Source organism: Ciona robusta, chromosome 4 (genome assembly GCF_009617815.1).
Source record: "Ciona robusta chromosome 4, ASM961781v2".
Classification (NCBI taxonomy): domain Eukaryota; kingdom Metazoa; phylum Chordata; class Ascidiacea; order Phlebobranchia; family Cionidae; genus Ciona; species Ciona robusta.
In genome coordinates this window covers 5131750-5148243 of record NC_143238.1, presented here as the reverse complement: position 1 = coordinate 5148243, position 16494 = coordinate 5131750, and the positions used below count along the sequence as shown (strand labels likewise).

The window sequence follows — 16494 nt, the reverse complement described above, 5'->3', positions numbered from 1 at the left end:
AGTGATTTCTTAATGTGAACGATTTACAAACGTGTACAAATAATATTCAGTTTTTCATTCATTCTAAAATAACTGTTTGTGTTAGTTTCAGTTTAATCAAAATTTAGGAAATTTTTAATTTAAACATTAAAAAATGGCTGCCAGTTTGACTCGAGTTATACAAATGAACAAGATGAAAAGCCTCTCGATGCTTGCAAGAAGCTTTTCTGTCAGCAGTCAAGTAAGTTTATGAATAAGAATTATTATAAATGATACTGTATTTCTTAAAAAAAAGTTTTTATTCAAATAATTGTAATCCATTATGCATGTAATTTATATCACTCCAATGTTAACGCGTTTTACCTATTTTATAGTAAAATAATTATACCGGAAAACTTATTATTTTTTACAGAGCAACTACAAAGTGTCAGTGTTAGGAGCGTCTGGTGGTATTGGTCAACCTATGTCTCTTCTATTGAAGCAAACACCTGGTGTGAAGGAACTTGCTTTGTATGATATCGCTCATACTCCGGGTGTTGCTGCTGATCTTAGTCATATTGATACTGCTGCTAAAGTCACAGGTTAATTTAAAATTTAGCCTTTATATCAACTATACATTCACTAAGGTCGTGCTAGTAAAGAATCCCCCCCCCCTCCTTATTTGCTTACTACCAACCCCTATATATAACCATTAAGGCAATAACCCTCTAACCATCAACCCCTAACCACCAACCTCTAACACTTCCCACAGCCTATTCTGCTATGTACCGGAGGATTCTTTAATAGTGCCACTAACGTGTTTAATTGAAATTTAATTTATGATTTTTTAGATTTCTGTTAAATTTTAACGCAATGCCTAATTTTTTGCTAGTTAATTTAGAACTTCTAAATTTTTATGAGCTATAGGTTTGTTATTCTCGGTTACTGTCCGGTTTAGTAAACATTCCACATGTCAATAGGTCACACTGGCCCTGAAGAAATAGGAGAATGTTTGAAAGGATGTGACGTGGTTGTTATTCCAGCTGGTGTACCAAGAAAACCAGGTATTCAAATTTGTATGGACCTACTTGCTTTAACCCAATACGCATTTCCCTTTGTAGGAAGAATACCATTCAAGTTTGAATTACATGTTATTTCCTGTTTTTACTTGCAGGAATGACAAGAGATGATCTTTTCACCACAAATGCTAGCATTGTGGCTGAGCTCTCAAAAGCATGTGCTAAATATTGCCCTAAAGCATTCATTTGCATTATCTCAAACCCAGTAAGTTAAAGTAATGGTTAGAACATAAAAAATGCGCTAATGTCCAATCTATTGGTTATGACAGAAGATATGCTTGTATATTTTTCGGTGTTTAGGAACCAATGCTTGCTAAAATGGTTTGGTTTCTGTGCTATTTGTGTGTGTTATATTTTCGTATGACATTCTATAATACTGTATCTATATATATATGTATATATATATATATATCATGAATAAACAGTTAAATAAACAAATGTGCCCCAGGTGAACTCCACGGTTCCCATCTGTTGCGAGATCTTCAAGAAATCTGGTGTCAGTGACGTCAGCAAAGTGTTTGGTGTTTCAACATTAGACATTGTGCGTTCCAACACTTTTGTTGCTGAAGCCAAGGTATATTTTTATAAACTTTCATGTTTATTTATTTTCCCAATCTTCTATGTTGTTTGTGATAACATATGTTTTTCCTGTAGTAGTTTTCAAACACAGTATCCACTAAAAGACAGCTATATATTTGTATGATTCACAGTTAATAAATCACTATTCTATTTACCATGGAAAGTACCTGAATCTTTCTGGGATATTGTTATTTGTTAATGACTTTCATGAAATATACTCGGAAATTAATATTTGCTCATAGCGTGTTTCAGACATGATTGCCTTTATTTCAGTTGATGATTAACTGAATATGGCGAGACTACTACATACATAACCCTTATATAATGTTATTTTAAAGTGTGATATCAAGGAAAAATCAAAGTTTGTATATAGATAGGGAAACTTTTAGAAAACAAAAACAGCCTTTGGAAAAAAGGGTGATTTCAAACTGAAAAAGTAAAAAAGGCCATAAGACAATCCAAAAAACTAACTATAACAAAAAGCCTCACTTAACTGACCAACTTAGAACATTTCCAGTTTCAAAACCACTAAACTAATCTGTCTTTAATAGGGATTAGACGTTTCCACTGTTAACGTCCCAGTAGTTGGTGGCCATGCTGGTATCACAATCATACCGTTGATCTCACAATGTCAACCACCTGTCAGTTTCGAACAAGCTGAATTGGAAGCCCTTACTGCTCGTATTCAAGATGCTGGGACCGAGGTTGTTAAGGCAAAGGCTGGAGCTGTGAGTTTAATAAACTAGTTTTATAAGAAAATGGATTAATATATAAAGATAACAGTATTGTCTTGTTTTGACATTTGTATCTAGGCAAATAAGTTTATACTTTAGACATGCATTGGTAAACTTACTAAACTATTTTGTCAATTTTCAATACAGGTATTTTAATGTTCCACCATATGTTATGTGCAAGTATTTTAATTTTGAAAGATTTTTTAGACCACCTGGTGTACAATGGGTTTAGCAATCTATCCTGTTAAGAAACGGATGTTATTAATTAAGGTGATGTCCCATTGTTTTTCAGGGTTCTGCTACTTTGTCAATGGCTTATGCTGGTGCACGATTTGCAGCATCTGCTTTGGATGCTTTGAGTGGAAAGGAAGGAGTGGTTGAATGCGCGTTTGTTCCAACAGACAAATCTGAGTGTGGATATTTCTCAACTCCACTTGTTCTTGGGGTAATATATAGTTTTGTGTTGAAAATTAATAAAACTGTTAATCCTCTCTTGACAGAACAGTGACAGTCTTGATAATATAACATGGCAGTTTTGTTTCGTACACTTTGTGCATTTACGAGTTTACGAGTTACCCGATATTTAACTCTGTGTGAAATTATTGTTGTGGATAACTTATATTGGTTCTAAACTAGTTTTATTTACAGCCAAATGGTATCGAGTCCAACCTTGGTCTGAACAAACTGTCGCCATATGAGCAGACATTGGTGGAAGCTTGCATGCCAGAACTTAAAGGTTCTATTAAAAAGGGAGAAGACTTTGCACGCAACTACAATTAATTATCATTTGCTTGGTCGCAGTAAACATTGTTTTAGTTTAATCTTTCTGTTGTAAGTTCAGAGTATTTCATAATTTGTTAAAGTTGCTTTACTGCTCGTCAATAATTAAACAAACATGTTCCAGGAAATCTTGTGACCTTTTTCTGAGAGTTTATATGTAGGTAAATAATAATTGGAATTTGATTTCGGTAAGGAATAACGTTAGGGAAGTACCATCTGTACTGCCAAAGGTGTTTTCCAGGTCCAGTTTGATTAAAAGAGAAGTGTTGTTTAAATAGTTTGAAAATCGTGGTTGTTCCCTTCTGATATTGTACCAGCTGCGTCACCTAGCGGTGTTTCCAGTAGTTACAAGTGAAGCCGCGCGGAGAAGTTTTCGCGGTTTCAGGTTGCATTCTTAAGTGGAACAGACGCCAGCTATTATCTGCCTACTGTACACTACCGAGAATGCGCCATTTTTAACTTGCAGTTAGGATACGGGATTAGCATTTAGTGGACAGCGGTTCGAAAAAATTAAATTATTTGTAACGTATTTATGTAATCAAAAAAACTATTTGTTGGGTTAAGGTTTAGTAGGTTTCAATCATAAATTTAAGATGGGTCGGCCGTTGGTGGTGAAGCGAGTTTCAAAAAGAGTTGACGTTAATCAAGGAAAACTTGGGGAAACAGAATCAAGTTATCAGAAAACGTTCATCAAACATGAGTGAGATATCCTATTTTAAGAATTCTGTTTTTATAAGTGTGTCTAGATTACCTGCTTGTATTTAACAATAGTGTGTATCGTTATATTATATTGCGCAATATGTTAATTGCTCATAAATATATTTACATATATATATTTATTTCACTAATTGAGTGAAGTTTTAAAGTTTGATAGACCAGCAATTCTCATTCAATCTTTTTAAATAAGGCATATAATATTAATTTATTTTAGGGATTTTGTGCCATCTCAAACTTTAAAGCCACCTCCAGAGAAAGCAAAGGTTCAACATCCACCAATGCAAACTATGACCACCACCATGAAAAGTTATGCTTCACAAGATTTAAGTGCAAAGAGGGAAATGATTAAACCAGTAAGTATTTTATGTTAACTGATGAGGTGTTTTATTCCAACAACTAAAAGTCCTACAATTAGAAACTGGGTGCTTGTACTTGATAAGAAAAACATTTAGCCAAATCATTATAAAAAAAGTGTAAAATTGAACATTTAATGTAACATCGACTAAGTTGAATAAAAGTCATAGGCAATACAAACACACTGTGCGTTGTAACTTATATTTCTATGTTCTCTTACATGCATGTGTTATTAGATTGAGGAACATGTGGTACCTGATGAACCACTCAGCAATGTAACAATGTACAGACATGATTTTGCACCAAAGTCTGCTTTACCAGCTATACTTATGGTAATGTATTAAATATAAGATAATAATGTTTATTATTCTTAAAGCAATAAACTTAATCTTTTAGACAAATGTGTTCAAACCAACAAGTTTTGTTCATGGGAATGGCCGTCCAACTATCACTGTCTCTTCTGCATATTAAAATGTTTGGCGCCTACATGTATTTACTTATGGCTTTTTCATAGAGACCAAAGACTAACAGCGACCAGAAAGCAGAACCGGTAAAATTTGATGGACGGACAATGAACAAATATTACTACCAAGATTGGAAACCAAAAATGAAGCAACGTTTTGGTGAACTTCCAGCCTTTACTTCACCACTCATCTACCCAGATCGGAACAAACCAAAAAACATAGAAGAATTGACGAAGTCACGAACCCACACTGACTATCCATACAAAAGCATGCCAAAACCTGAGATGGCCAAAGTAGCTGCTGCAAATATTAAAGTAGGAGAAGGTAAGGAAATTTGGGTTTTTGGTAAACCTAAAAATCTAAAATTTTTGTTTTCCTGAGCACTCATTCAGTTCAGTAAGTATCAGCTTGTATATAAACTGTTGTTTCCATTTCCCTACTTTACTGTACCAGTAGTACATTTTGCACTGTTTAGTTTTATTCATCCTGATTATGATGGTCTGTATAACATTGAAGGTCGATACGCAAATAAATATTTCAGAAAATACTTATATACCTCTTGGTTTAATTTGTTGCCAGGTAACCATGACTTGAAAACTACGCACCGTGAAACATACCAGTTTGTCAAGCCCAGCTCGGCAGTGGCAATAAGCCCAAAGCCAGGTTCCATTGTGAGACAGCTTGCACAACGTAAAATGGAGTTCAACAGTAAATACCAAGCTGATTTCCCACAACGCGAGAAATATCCACTACCACCAAAAGCAGCAACACCTGCACCTGATACACTGGATATTAAAATGAATCATGAGTGAGTGGTTTATGACTTAATCTTTTAGAATAGTTTGAAAAATGTTGTTTGTTTTTCTTTACAGTAGGGGGGAAAGACGGGACACCTTTAGCACATATTATCCAAATATCCTGATCGTGTTTTAAACAATTAACAACGGTCTATGGGAGTCATGAGGATCCATTGTTTTGTTTACTTCTAAGTGTGATGAGAAAATGGAATAAAATGTTGTCCCATCTTCCCCCACCCTACTTTATGTAAAGTTCTTATTTAAACGACTTGAACTGTTTCAAGAGGACACTGTCTTGAGTGCTAGTGTTATAGAGTTAAGTGCCTTAAGGAGTTAAGTGCAACTTTTAAGTGCTACTTTAAATATAAAAAAGGGATTTAAAAAAAAAAATCCCGTACACAGTGTTCTTTAGGTTTATGCACACTACCATAACTAATATAGTCCAATATAGAAAAATAGTAGCAAAATGACATTCTTAAATTAATTCCATTTTCAGCCTAGTGTTCGACACAGAGCAAAGGAATTGTTACCAAGGTTGGAATGTGAAGGAACATCCACGACCAGGTCTCTCAAAACTTGTTGACAACACCCAGCTATCCACTGATGCCATGCAAACAAATACTACAATGACTGTAAGTTTTGTAAAAACAATGCTAAAAGTGTTTTTGGGGACTTTTATGTGTTTTCTTGTATGGTTTGGTTTCATTACAGCAACGCAAATCAATACGTGTCTTATGTTTCATTCATTGAAGGTATTGAGTAAATGCTATTGTGGTATAATCTATATAATGTTCACAAACAGTTATACCTAACCCATGGCCATATTAACATATATCCACACCCACACAGCGTGACTTCACTCCTAAAGAGATTCCCCCACCACAAGACATCTCAGCGAACCGACCACAGACCAACAGAGGTATTGAAAGAGGTAAGTTTTACAGCACCACGGCAAACAAAGCATTCTATCAGGATTGGGGAGCCAAACCACGCAGAAGATTCGGAGACTTCCACGAGAACTACAAGGAGATCATGTTGCCCAAAAAGGTGGTGGTTTGTACTTTAGTTTACTCATGAAAGAGGAATGTTAAAGCAACTTAGTGTCTTGCCTATAGAGACGCATACGTCCATAACGGTAACTGCGTCGAGCCTCGCAATCTTATTCTCTGCGACCTAGAGGCGAGCACTTTACCACCGTCCTAAGCTGCTCCAAAATACCTTTGGGTTACCAGTGCGCCAGGTACATTGGCTAGCGCGCGTGCCTTCGAAAAGGTTACACATGCCACACTCGATGCTTTTACCGCTGTGGGCGTATATGTCTTTGGGTAAAGCATCTGTGTTATAACAACTGCCGTTGCCCATTGCCCTGCCATGCAACAATAATTAAGTTACACTCATTCATTCATTTATTTAGTTGCTTCCCATGCTGGAGCATAGCACCACAACTAAATCTACATTCGTTGAGAAATACGGTCGCCCAAGAACTTCCATGAAACCGAACCAGAAAACTATTGATGTTTCCCAACCACACGATTTCAACACTATCTCTGGAATGTGCTACAAGTAAGATGTCGTGTTTTTTTCATTTTTTACAAAATGACGACTGTGTTATTTCGTTAATTGTCCGTACAAAAATAACATAAAATATTATTTATTGCTTAAATACGGTAATGAATCCAATAGTATTTAAAACAACGAAAATACGGGAAGCAACGATAAAGCAGTTAGAATAAAACGTTGTTTTGTTTCATATATAGCAGAGTGGGGAGGACATGACAACCTTTAGCACATGATATTTAAATATCTTGTTCGATTTTCAAATAATTAACAGCGGTCTATGAGAGTCGTGAGGATACAGTTTTATAATTCTTTGAATTTTCTTCGTTTACTAGCAATTGGAACAGGAAAATAAAAAAGGTGTCCCATCTTACCCCACCCTACTATAATATTTATCGTAAATCAAGAAATTAAAAACCATTTCCCATAGTTTCCATACTCGTTAATATCGTTGGCAGGTACCCCCCCTCATCAGCTTATGAGATCGAAGAGTTCGAAGTAAAATGCTGATTAAACATTCTAAGGTGATACACGTCACCCCTGGCATCCCTTAATTTGATTTCAATTTGATTTTAATCTCATCACCCCTTAAGGAGTTTCGTTTGTCGTTTCCACTTGCATGGATTTATCACTTTGTGTTGCTTTTTGTTCCACGTTTCGCTGATCGTTTTAACTTCTAATTAATTATTCACATATTTTAAACCCCAATGATCGACTTTATCGTGTTTTAATCTTTTATGTTACCACCTTGAGATTCGTTGTCGTCATTGCCAATAGCAGAGTCGGAGTAACTTCGCATTGGGCCTGTGTTATAATTCAAATCAGTGAAACGATAAAACATATGATCTACAAATGCATTTTTTACGCCTCTATATAGGGTTTAATCCTATTATAAACAGTCAGCCTCTAAACAGTTAATTTTCCAATTGAACCCTATGTTTAACCACATCGAATTAGTTCGTGCACTCCTGTCAATATAAGAACAGAGAAATAATCGCCCACAAATAACTTCAGTTATTTGATGTTCGTTATTGTTACCACTGGCATAATAGGCAACTATGTTGCTACGTAATGACGACACTAAAATAACGTTCCGAAATATCCAGATCTTTTATACACAGACGTTTAAACATTATTATGATCATTTTATACTAACACCGTTTAAACCCACCACACGTAAAAAGCCAATGCGAAGTCCGACTCTGTAAATTGCACTCTCATTTAAGCCTTTCATTCTTTCAATCCAACTTTATATTTTCACCGAGATTACCAGACTTGCTACACAATGCTTGCCCACATGTCACACACTGTCCCGTCGTTTGTTTTGCTTCATTTCACCCTGTGTTAATTTCTCATTATAATGCATGCATGAATATTAAGGACCTCGTTTAGTATATCCCGCATGACCTGTGTGTACGAATGCTTTCATATTATGTTCCGTAAGTAGATTTATGTAGTTGATATATATATATATATATATAGTAGGCGGGGTAAGATGGACATACATACCGTTAGCATAATGTAACTTCCTAAATGTATTTTTAACAATGAACATAGCTTTTTCATAGTCGTAAGCGTAAGAATATGCGTTTATATAATTCTGTAAATATTCTTTGTTTACTGCCAAACCGGGCAGTATAAAAGAATGAAAACCTGGATCATTTTACCCCAACTTACAACTATAAGTAGTTACGTTATTTTTTGCCAAGTAGCTTTTGACCATGACAATATGGTTGAAAGGTTCTAGTAGATTAGTGAAGTAGCTGTATGATTCAGCGTTTGGAATACATTAAAAATCACGAGTCTATCCAACAAGAAATTGTGAGCGATAAGGGTCACGCAGCATCTGACGTTTTAACCTTGTCCGGTCGTGAGTGACCAGTAACATATGCTACGATACTCGAGGCCCACTTTAACGTATCCGTGGTCAACGTTTCGAAAACAACAGCAAGGGTCAGGCATACGAAGTCGGCCGACGTACGGCGGATAAAACGCGCTCGGCCATTGACGCTATACCTTCTTCGTCTCCTGCTCTATTATGCATGCAGCTTCTCGGCGACCGTGATTTCCCTGTGGGACCGCGATTTTAATCCTTCGCCTAAATCTTCCGTCGCGAGAAAGTCCGCCCTTGCCGCATTTAACGATTCATTGCGATTTAAGTGTGCCTGCAGATCAGTGATCGGCCATTAGCGAAAAAATTGAAATCGCCGTTTATTAATTTGAGAGCAAGGAGCCAGGGCTGCGTTGTTGTTCGTATGGGAAGTTTGTTTGTTCAAAATTCCATGGAGTATCGTCAGGATGCATGTCCGAAGTTTTGCATTCATTTATACCAGGCAATTTTAATTATTCAGTGATGCTTATGGATTTATAATAGTTTCAGTTCGTTTTTATCATATAGATAGTTTCTTTGGTAAAAATCTTCGCAGTATTATGTACTTTAGGCCTAAAAAACTGAGAATCACAGACAGCAGCGCTTCAATTTGTGTGGTGCAGAAAACTATAATTAATAACAAGAATGATCACTGTTGAACGTTACAACATTAAGACGTATATTATACCCACAGTTGTTTTAAAGTGTATGCGTTTTCTCCATTTAAAATGTGATTGTACTGTTAGGCACAGGTGTCTACAAACAGCATGAGGTGTACAATGAAAAGAACTCCTTGTAGTTCAAGCAACAAACATAATGGACGTCCAAGGACTAAGTTATCAACCATGAGATCGGTGGCGCTTTTTATTACCTCGTATTGCCATGCCATAGCGATGTCTTCTGCAAGCCCCGTGTCTAGATTACATGAAATCACGCCCGTGGATAACTCGGTGCCTGCGGAAGTGGACAGTGGAGTGGTAAGTGTATTAAGACCATGCTGTGTGTGTAAGTAGGGATGCGTATTCAGTATTTGTACGTTGTACTCGGGCGTACAGGCCAGGGGGTGTTCAAAGCTTATATTGATTACGATTTAAATCCGCATGCGAGCGGCTTGCCATATTGGATGTACTTCTTTTAGAGTAGGACATTCATGCTAGAGATTCTACGCTTACGCTGTATAGCAATTCCGCTTTAGATGAGACATTTCACCTGCACTTTAAAATTCGCAATCGATCGTATTACATCTACGATAAACCACAACATTTCGCAAAGTGGCATAAGCACGTGTGTGATTAGTTCCGTGCTGGCCCGCCGCCACGCATTTGTGCCAAAAACAGCACGAGACTTAGAACCGGGACGACCAGACGAGACGCTCATATTTTCCATCCAATTAAACCGCTCGCCATTATAGTCCACACACACAGCGCGTTTTAATGGGATTTTCCGGCGTGCAGTTTCTTGGTTTACTTCACCCGACGTTTTATCTAATTACGATGGATCTGTAGAAGCAGCAAGCGGTCTCACTGTCCCGCCTATCCTCCCACGGGCATGTTCCAGCATCCAGCCCCGCACATAATTGAAAACAGGCGCCTGATTTAGTGCGCGGACCTTAATACCGTAATAACATTTGCGCTTATCACGTTCTATCCGGCCCGGCGCGCCTGTCGGGAAAAATGATTTTCCTTTCGTGCAGTCCATGAACGATATAAGGTCAAATCATTTGCGGAAATTACGCCGGCTTAGCGTCACCGCATCATCGGCATAGACACAAAAACGCTCGAAATAAACTTCAAACTCGAAAGCGGCAATCAATAGAGATCGATACTAGTGGTGGTTAGCTCTTATATGTAACGACTCGAATATTTCTTTAACTCGCTACTCTCTTTTTGAATTAACAGCTCCAAGCGTATAAACAACACCCTACGCGCTCATTTGCGAAAGATTGATTTTCTCCAATAAAATTAAAAACTCGCCATTGGGGTTAAATTTTGATCAAAACGCATGTTTCAGAATTTCCTGGTAAAATATGGATACTTGGCGCCCCACGACCGAGAACGTTCTGAAGATGACCTAATGGCTGCTACATCCAAGTTCCAGAGGATGTATGGCCTCACAGATACTGGATTACTGGATGAGGACACTCTGTACTTGATGCAGCAACCAAGGTGTGGACTGTGGGACATTCCTTCCAAAAGAGTTGATTCAGAATTAGAAAGTAAGTGGTTATGGCTGATTGAAAGAATTTAAAAAAAATTTGAAAGAAAAAATGTTTTTAAATTGTTGTGTAAAATTAATGCGGTTTACCCAGCCTGCAATATGTGTACAGTTGGCGCATGTAATCGAGGATAAACCCATTACGTACGCTTTACAGGTGTATCATATCTATACCTATCATGTTTACAGTGTTTTATCAGTTGTCATAACATTTGACAGTTGATGCTTCGATTGAAAGGCCTATACACGTAATGTAAGTTCTTTCAAGCTGCGCTGCGCAAAATTTAAACAAATTAAATGTTTTTTTAAAGAGGCAAAAAAAAAACAACCAACACCGCCAGATTTCAAACTACTATTATGAATCTAATTCTCTTAATGTTGTAACACTCCACCCATTTCAGTTTCCAATACTCATGTTCCACTTCGTCAAATGGTCAGTAACACAACACTGAAACCAGTCAAGGCAACTCCAGTTCTCGAAGCTCTTGCGAAACTGAGTCGGAAGAAACGTTATACTTTGATGGGACATTGGCCAAGCAAAAGAATAACATACGGGTACGAGATTTTGTATTTCTTATAACAGCCACTGTATTTGGTGTATTACCCAAGAATTTCCATATTGTTCCTATTTTTCGGCAGTTATATGGTCCCGTGGGGTAAGATAGATATTCGCGCACTCTATTCCATAGTTTAACAATTGACAACGTCATCTTAAACTTAAAGTCTTGAGGATAGTACAGTTCTGTCAATATTCCTTGTTTTCTGCCATATGGGACTATAAAATAGATTGAAAACATATACCATTTTACTCAACCTATATCCTACTTCATAATAAAAGTAATCCCATGAGGTATGAATTCGTACTCCAGGGTTTTATTTCCGATCAAAAACAATTTTGCCAATCGAAATCTGTAATTCCGGTTAATGGCCGCCACCTAAATGGGCAACTTAATGCTCGAAATAGCTCGTCCACTTCCCACAGAAAGATAAATCATTAATTGCGAAATTGATTGTAAAATTGTTTGTAGTTTCCTCATTCGGGTGACTTAACAGGATTTAAATCTAAAAATGTGCATTCAATTCAATTTGGTATTGATTATAATTTGCCTATTGGGTTGCGCTAACGCATGAATGACGATTTAACTGTAAACATATCTTGGTTACTGTAATGTTGCAGCTATTTAACAGTTAAGTAATGTGTCGTTCTCTACAGAAGCCACAAACTTCGAACGTTTGATTACTGCGTGTTTTACAACACAAAATGGCAACAAAAAATCAAAATCTATTGCTTTCATCAAACTATTTGACAATGTCACACGCTGCTTATATATCACACTACCTTTAGTTTTTACCATAAAATAAACCTTTACATATATTACGTGCGATAGATTCCGCATGTACACCGATGACATGTCGACTCTGCAGCAGCAAGACGCCGTCGCTCGTGCCCTAGACGTTTGGAGCAAGAACACCCCATTGGTCTTCACCCAGGTAACTATTGATCGTTTCTAAAAATCACATCAGTAGGCGTTAACCGCGCTTAGCGTAATGGACGTGCTTAAGCTGACATAAAACCTGACAAAACAATTCTGTCTGTGTCGCAGCAATGGCAGAAAGATGTGGATATTATGATATCATTCCCGCGGGGCTACCACAACGACGGCTACCCATTCGACGGTCCAGGACACACCCTAGCGCATGCTTTTTACCCCGGCCAGGGATTACGTAGCGGGGACGTGCATTTTGATGGAGATGAAAAATGGACGTACATGTCACAGGAAGGTAATTATTTTTTTTATTGAATGCATTAAATATTAGTTTATTGAATACAAGATTTCGTTATATCAATCAATGATTGGTATGTAAATAAATGAAAACATTTTGCATAAATCAATATTAAGTTTAACTTCGTAAACAATAAAAAATGTAATAATTCGATTTTTTTCATACGTATTTTCTTTGTCGTTCATGACTTCGCAGTATCCTGTAGTCAATACAAATCGGATCATTTCATGCTGGGTTATATTTTATACCTCGCTTAATTTATTTACACACAACAGATGGTACAAGCTTGTTCATGGTTGCCGTACACGAGTTTGGACATGCTCTTGGTTTGGGCCACAGCACCAGCAAAGGTTCTGTAATGCTGCCATTCTACCAGGGTTATAAGGAAGGCATTAGTTTGAGTAGTGACGATATTCAAGCCATTTATACCCTTTATGGTAAGGGTCTATATGTTTTTTATACTATAACCGGTGTTGTAAAAACGGCGCCCCTTTTCAACAATTAACAACGCTCCTGAGTCGTGAGGTTACGGTTTTATAAATGTGCAAATATTCTTCCTTTACCATTAAATTATACGACCATCAGGAATGGAAGTCATAGACCATCTTACCAGAACCTTTACGCTAATTGTAGAGAAAGTTTCATTTTGTTTTATAAACTTAAAAACTGAAAACTATATTCTCTCGTCGAACGGTGTAACTATGGTCCCATCCTGGTGCAATGCTGCATCTTGCTGTAATCTTCGCCTTTTGTTGCATGGCAGTCATGAGTTAGTTCATACAAGTTTGTGTAAGTATTGAACTGGGGAAGAATTAACTCTCTCAGCGTCTCGGAGCGCAGAAAGTGGAAGATGTTTGCCACTATAAGTATTAACAAAGCCATGAAATATTTATACAGATTTTGCTGCTCTTTAGCGCTCGGGTCGAATATAAAGGACTAATTGAATTTGTCAGCCCGTTCGATTTATCTAATTTTTAAATCGACTACAATAGCAAGCTGCTCGAACTTCAGCATAACGTCAATGGTGACAGATAATATTAGGGCGGATTTAATATCTTTTCGCTATTAAAGAAAAAGTCTTCTACGCCGCCTAGAAGTTTTATTTTGCATGTTTTTGTTCTCTTTTATCATCTCGTTTGGTGGCAAACAAAGAGGATAAAAAGGATTATATAAACCTATCTTTAAGACTCTGAAATAGCGTTGTAATTTGCCAAAAATCTTACGCACAGTACTACAGACAGCAATATTCTATCGTCTATAAATAACTTTTAACGGTCCTAGTTTGTCGGTAAATCTAATTCGTATAGCTTCTGCTGTCGCTTTGGGTAACCACTGAAAACAAAACGATTTTCCTCTTCACATTGTGTTATGTGTCAATGAATATTGGCCTTTTAATTAGTAGAATGCCACACAATTTTACCCAGGGGACAGTTGAGGTTCCGTAACCCACAATACTGCGACATATATTCGCAGCCCACAGACCGGGAAACGATAAATGTAAATGCAACCCAGCACAAGTTTGAGTAACTGAATTAAAATACTGTTTTTTAATAAAACAAGAATACAATTATATATACTTTGTAAAAATATAAACAGAAAGAATACACTTAATTTTGCAGTTTCGTGTTATTCTTATCTATTTATTGTTTTTGTTGCGATTCTTAATTGTTCTACCTATAGGGTCGGAAAAACAGAATGGACCATTATTATCACAAGACGACCCATTCGTGTTCGCAAGTCCCACACTTCGTTCAACAAAGGGAATTTTTCAGGAAAACAACAAGCTACCGATCACCCAATCTCCCGAGTTATGCGAAAAGGAATTCGACGCAGTCGCGAATATCAGGAGCGACATTTATTTCTTCAGGGTAAGCGGTGTTTTCTGGTACATAAGATATTACTTGTTTGCATCTAATCTAAAAGGCTAATGACATGGTCGTGCATCCCACTACGAATGTGAGTTCTCATATGCAGTATATGCGTTTTAAAAACCATCTGGTCGTTTTTCGATTACTGAATTTTATTTCAGGGCAATTACTTCTGGCGCATCCTGAAAGATGGACGAGACGACCGAATCAAAATGAGCCGATTTTGGACAAATTTCCCAAATGTGAACGTAGACGCCGCTTACTCCCGTGACGAAAAGACTTTCTTTTTTTCGGGTGAGCAAACTACATATTGTACAGCTTAAAGTTTCAGAAATAAAAAAAACGCTGCTGTGCTGGTATAAATTTGATCGATTTTTCATTATCAATCAGTTTTACTTGGCACCGTTTAGTCCGCTGGTTTAATCCTGTTATAGCCCAATGATTACATGGGTATTGATTTTACTACAGGCACGAGATACTGGGCCTACTCTGACACGAATATGGTTGCGGGTTCGCCCAGACCAATAAGCGACTTCGGTCTGCCGATGGATGGCGGTATAGACGCTGCTATGATCTGGGACAGCAACGGTGGAACTTATTTTTTTAGGGGCGAACGATTTTGGAAATACGATGAGGTGTGTGTAGTATTTTTTGCACAAGTTCAATGGGTATATTATTTACTAAACCGCAAAAAATTACATTTAACGCATGTTTATGGCCAAATATGAAACTTTTATTCTACTAAGAGTTATTATTCGCTTTTTACACGAACTCATTATTGCTCTACGACTAAGCAAATAATAATAATAAGTTTCGTTCCTGCATTCCTTAAAATCTGTATTTACAGGATCGTAGACAGATAGAGCTGGGCTATCCAAGAAACATCAGCGTTTTACGTGACGTACCTGCTAATATTGATGCCGCGCTTTCGAATCCTTCCGACCGTTCAGTTTACTTCCTAAAAGGCACAAGATGCTGGAAGCTGGATGATGATTTACTCTCTGTCAGCAAAGGTTATCCGGAGTACATAGGTGTAACATGGTTTGGATGCGACCGTGGGATGTATAGTGGGGTTAGAGAACCAGATCAACCCAAAATACCCCACAAAGGTTCAAACCACACCACCTCTGAAGTTGGAAATGGACGAAACGCAGCGAAGGCTGTGGTTAGTCTTAATCGTACCGTTATTCTTGTTGTATTACTCACTGTAAGCGTGTTGCTACTTTCCTGAGCGTCAAATGCGCTCCTCGTTTCGCTAATTTGGTCATAGCGAAGAGTGAAACCCTAGGCTGTAAGATAAATATCAAACCGAATTCAGAGTTCACACATACCGTATTTTTGAAACTGAATGAAACCTGGAGTTTTTTTTTTTTGTTTTCAGCCATCAACAGCGCGGTTATAAATTTTATACTTTGACGCTTTTCAATTGTTTTAATATGCTTCAAATGATTTTCTCTTGTATCAACAAACTGCATGATCCCCTTCCAGTTATTATCTTGTTCCAAACAAGTTTTTTTCTGTCAGTTTTATATTTATTGCCTTCCGATTTCGTATATTCATCTAAACTTTACAAAAGTACAGTCATTCTCATTGACCAACTAAACTTGTATAGATGAGGAGATGGTTCACTATTCCCGTTTCATTAAAACTAAAATTATATATTGTATTTGAAGCCCAGTTTTATTCTGTAAAAATATAAATTGGATAAATGTTGCTTTGAATTTTAAGTTTAAATAAC

At 37.1% G+C, this 16494-nt stretch overlaps 3 protein-coding genes across 3 annotated transcripts; all 3 read left to right on the top strand.

Moving 5' to 3' along the window:
• The first annotated feature begins 56 nt into the window (after positions 1 to 56).
• Positions 57 to 3258, top strand: LOC149736970 (malate dehydrogenase, mitochondrial-like). Its single transcript, XM_089876522.1, has 8 exons — positions 57 to 220; positions 392 to 560; positions 939 to 1022; positions 1133 to 1242; positions 1486 to 1611; positions 2168 to 2344; positions 2643 to 2795; positions 2999 to 3258. The coding sequence occupies exons 1-8, from the start codon at positions 134 to 136 to the stop codon at positions 3128 to 3130; spliced, it is 1038 nt and encodes a 345-aa protein (XP_089732648.1). The 5' UTR covers positions 57 to 133; the 3' UTR covers positions 3131 to 3258.
• A 266-nt stretch (positions 3259 to 3524) lies between these two features.
• Positions 3525 to 8467, top strand: LOC149736969 (uncharacterized). Its single transcript, XM_089876509.1, has 9 exons — positions 3525 to 3830; positions 4062 to 4200; positions 4438 to 4533; positions 4716 to 4989; positions 5245 to 5473; positions 5959 to 6094; positions 6312 to 6509; positions 6877 to 7025; positions 7478 to 8467. The coding sequence occupies exons 1-9, from the start codon at positions 3724 to 3726 to the stop codon at positions 7527 to 7529; spliced, it is 1380 nt and encodes a 459-aa protein (XP_089732635.1). The 5' UTR covers positions 3525 to 3723; the 3' UTR covers positions 7530 to 8467.
• LOC149736968 (matrix metalloproteinase-17-like) lies at positions 7489 to 16469 on the top strand. Its single transcript, XM_089876506.1, has 11 exons — positions 7489 to 7543; positions 9636 to 9866; positions 10900 to 11104; positions 11505 to 11658; positions 12492 to 12594; positions 12708 to 12885; positions 13164 to 13325; positions 14569 to 14756; positions 14918 to 15050; positions 15225 to 15391; positions 15604 to 16469. Exons 1-11 carry the CDS (start codon positions 7523 to 7525, stop codon positions 15985 to 15987), a joined length of 1926 nt encoding a protein of 641 aa, XP_089732632.1. The 5' UTR covers positions 7489 to 7522; the 3' UTR covers positions 15988 to 16469.
• The last annotated feature ends 25 nt before the right edge of the window (positions 16470 to 16494 follow it).

Bases quoted from the DNA above. Each gene is read 5' to 3' on its own strand.
- LOC149736968 (XM_089876506.1), top strand. From the start codon at position 7,523: ATGCTGATTAAACATTCTAAG. The intron at 7,544-9,635 runs GTGATACACGTC...TTGTACTGTTAG, and splicing joins TGCTGATTAAACATTCTAAG to GCACAGGTGTCTACAAACAG. The intron at 12,595-12,707 runs GTAACTATTGAT...TCTGTGTCGCAG, and splicing joins CCCCATTGGTCTTCACCCAG to CAATGGCAGAAAGATGTGGA.
- LOC149736969 (XM_089876509.1), top strand. From the start codon at position 3,724: ATGGGTCGGCCGTTGGTGGTGAAGCGAGTTTCAAAAAGAGTTGACGTT. The intron at 4,201-4,437 runs GTAAGTATTTTA...ATGTGTTATTAG, and splicing joins AGAGGGAAATGATTAAACCA to ATTGAGGAACATGTGGTACC. The intron at 4,990-5,244 runs GTAAGGAAATTT...ATTTGTTGCCAG, and splicing joins AAATATTAAAGTAGGAGAAG to GTAACCATGACTTGAAAACT.
- LOC149736970 (XM_089876522.1), top strand. From the start codon at position 134: ATGGCTGCCAGTTTGACTCGAGTTATACAAATGAACAAGATGAAAAGC. The intron at 1,243-1,485 runs GTAAGTTAAAGT...AATGTGCCCCAG, and splicing joins TTTGCATTATCTCAAACCCA to GTGAACTCCACGGTTCCCAT. The intron at 2,345-2,642 runs GTGAGTTTAATA...ATTGTTTTTCAG, and splicing joins TTAAGGCAAAGGCTGGAGCT to GGTTCTGCTACTTTGTCAAT.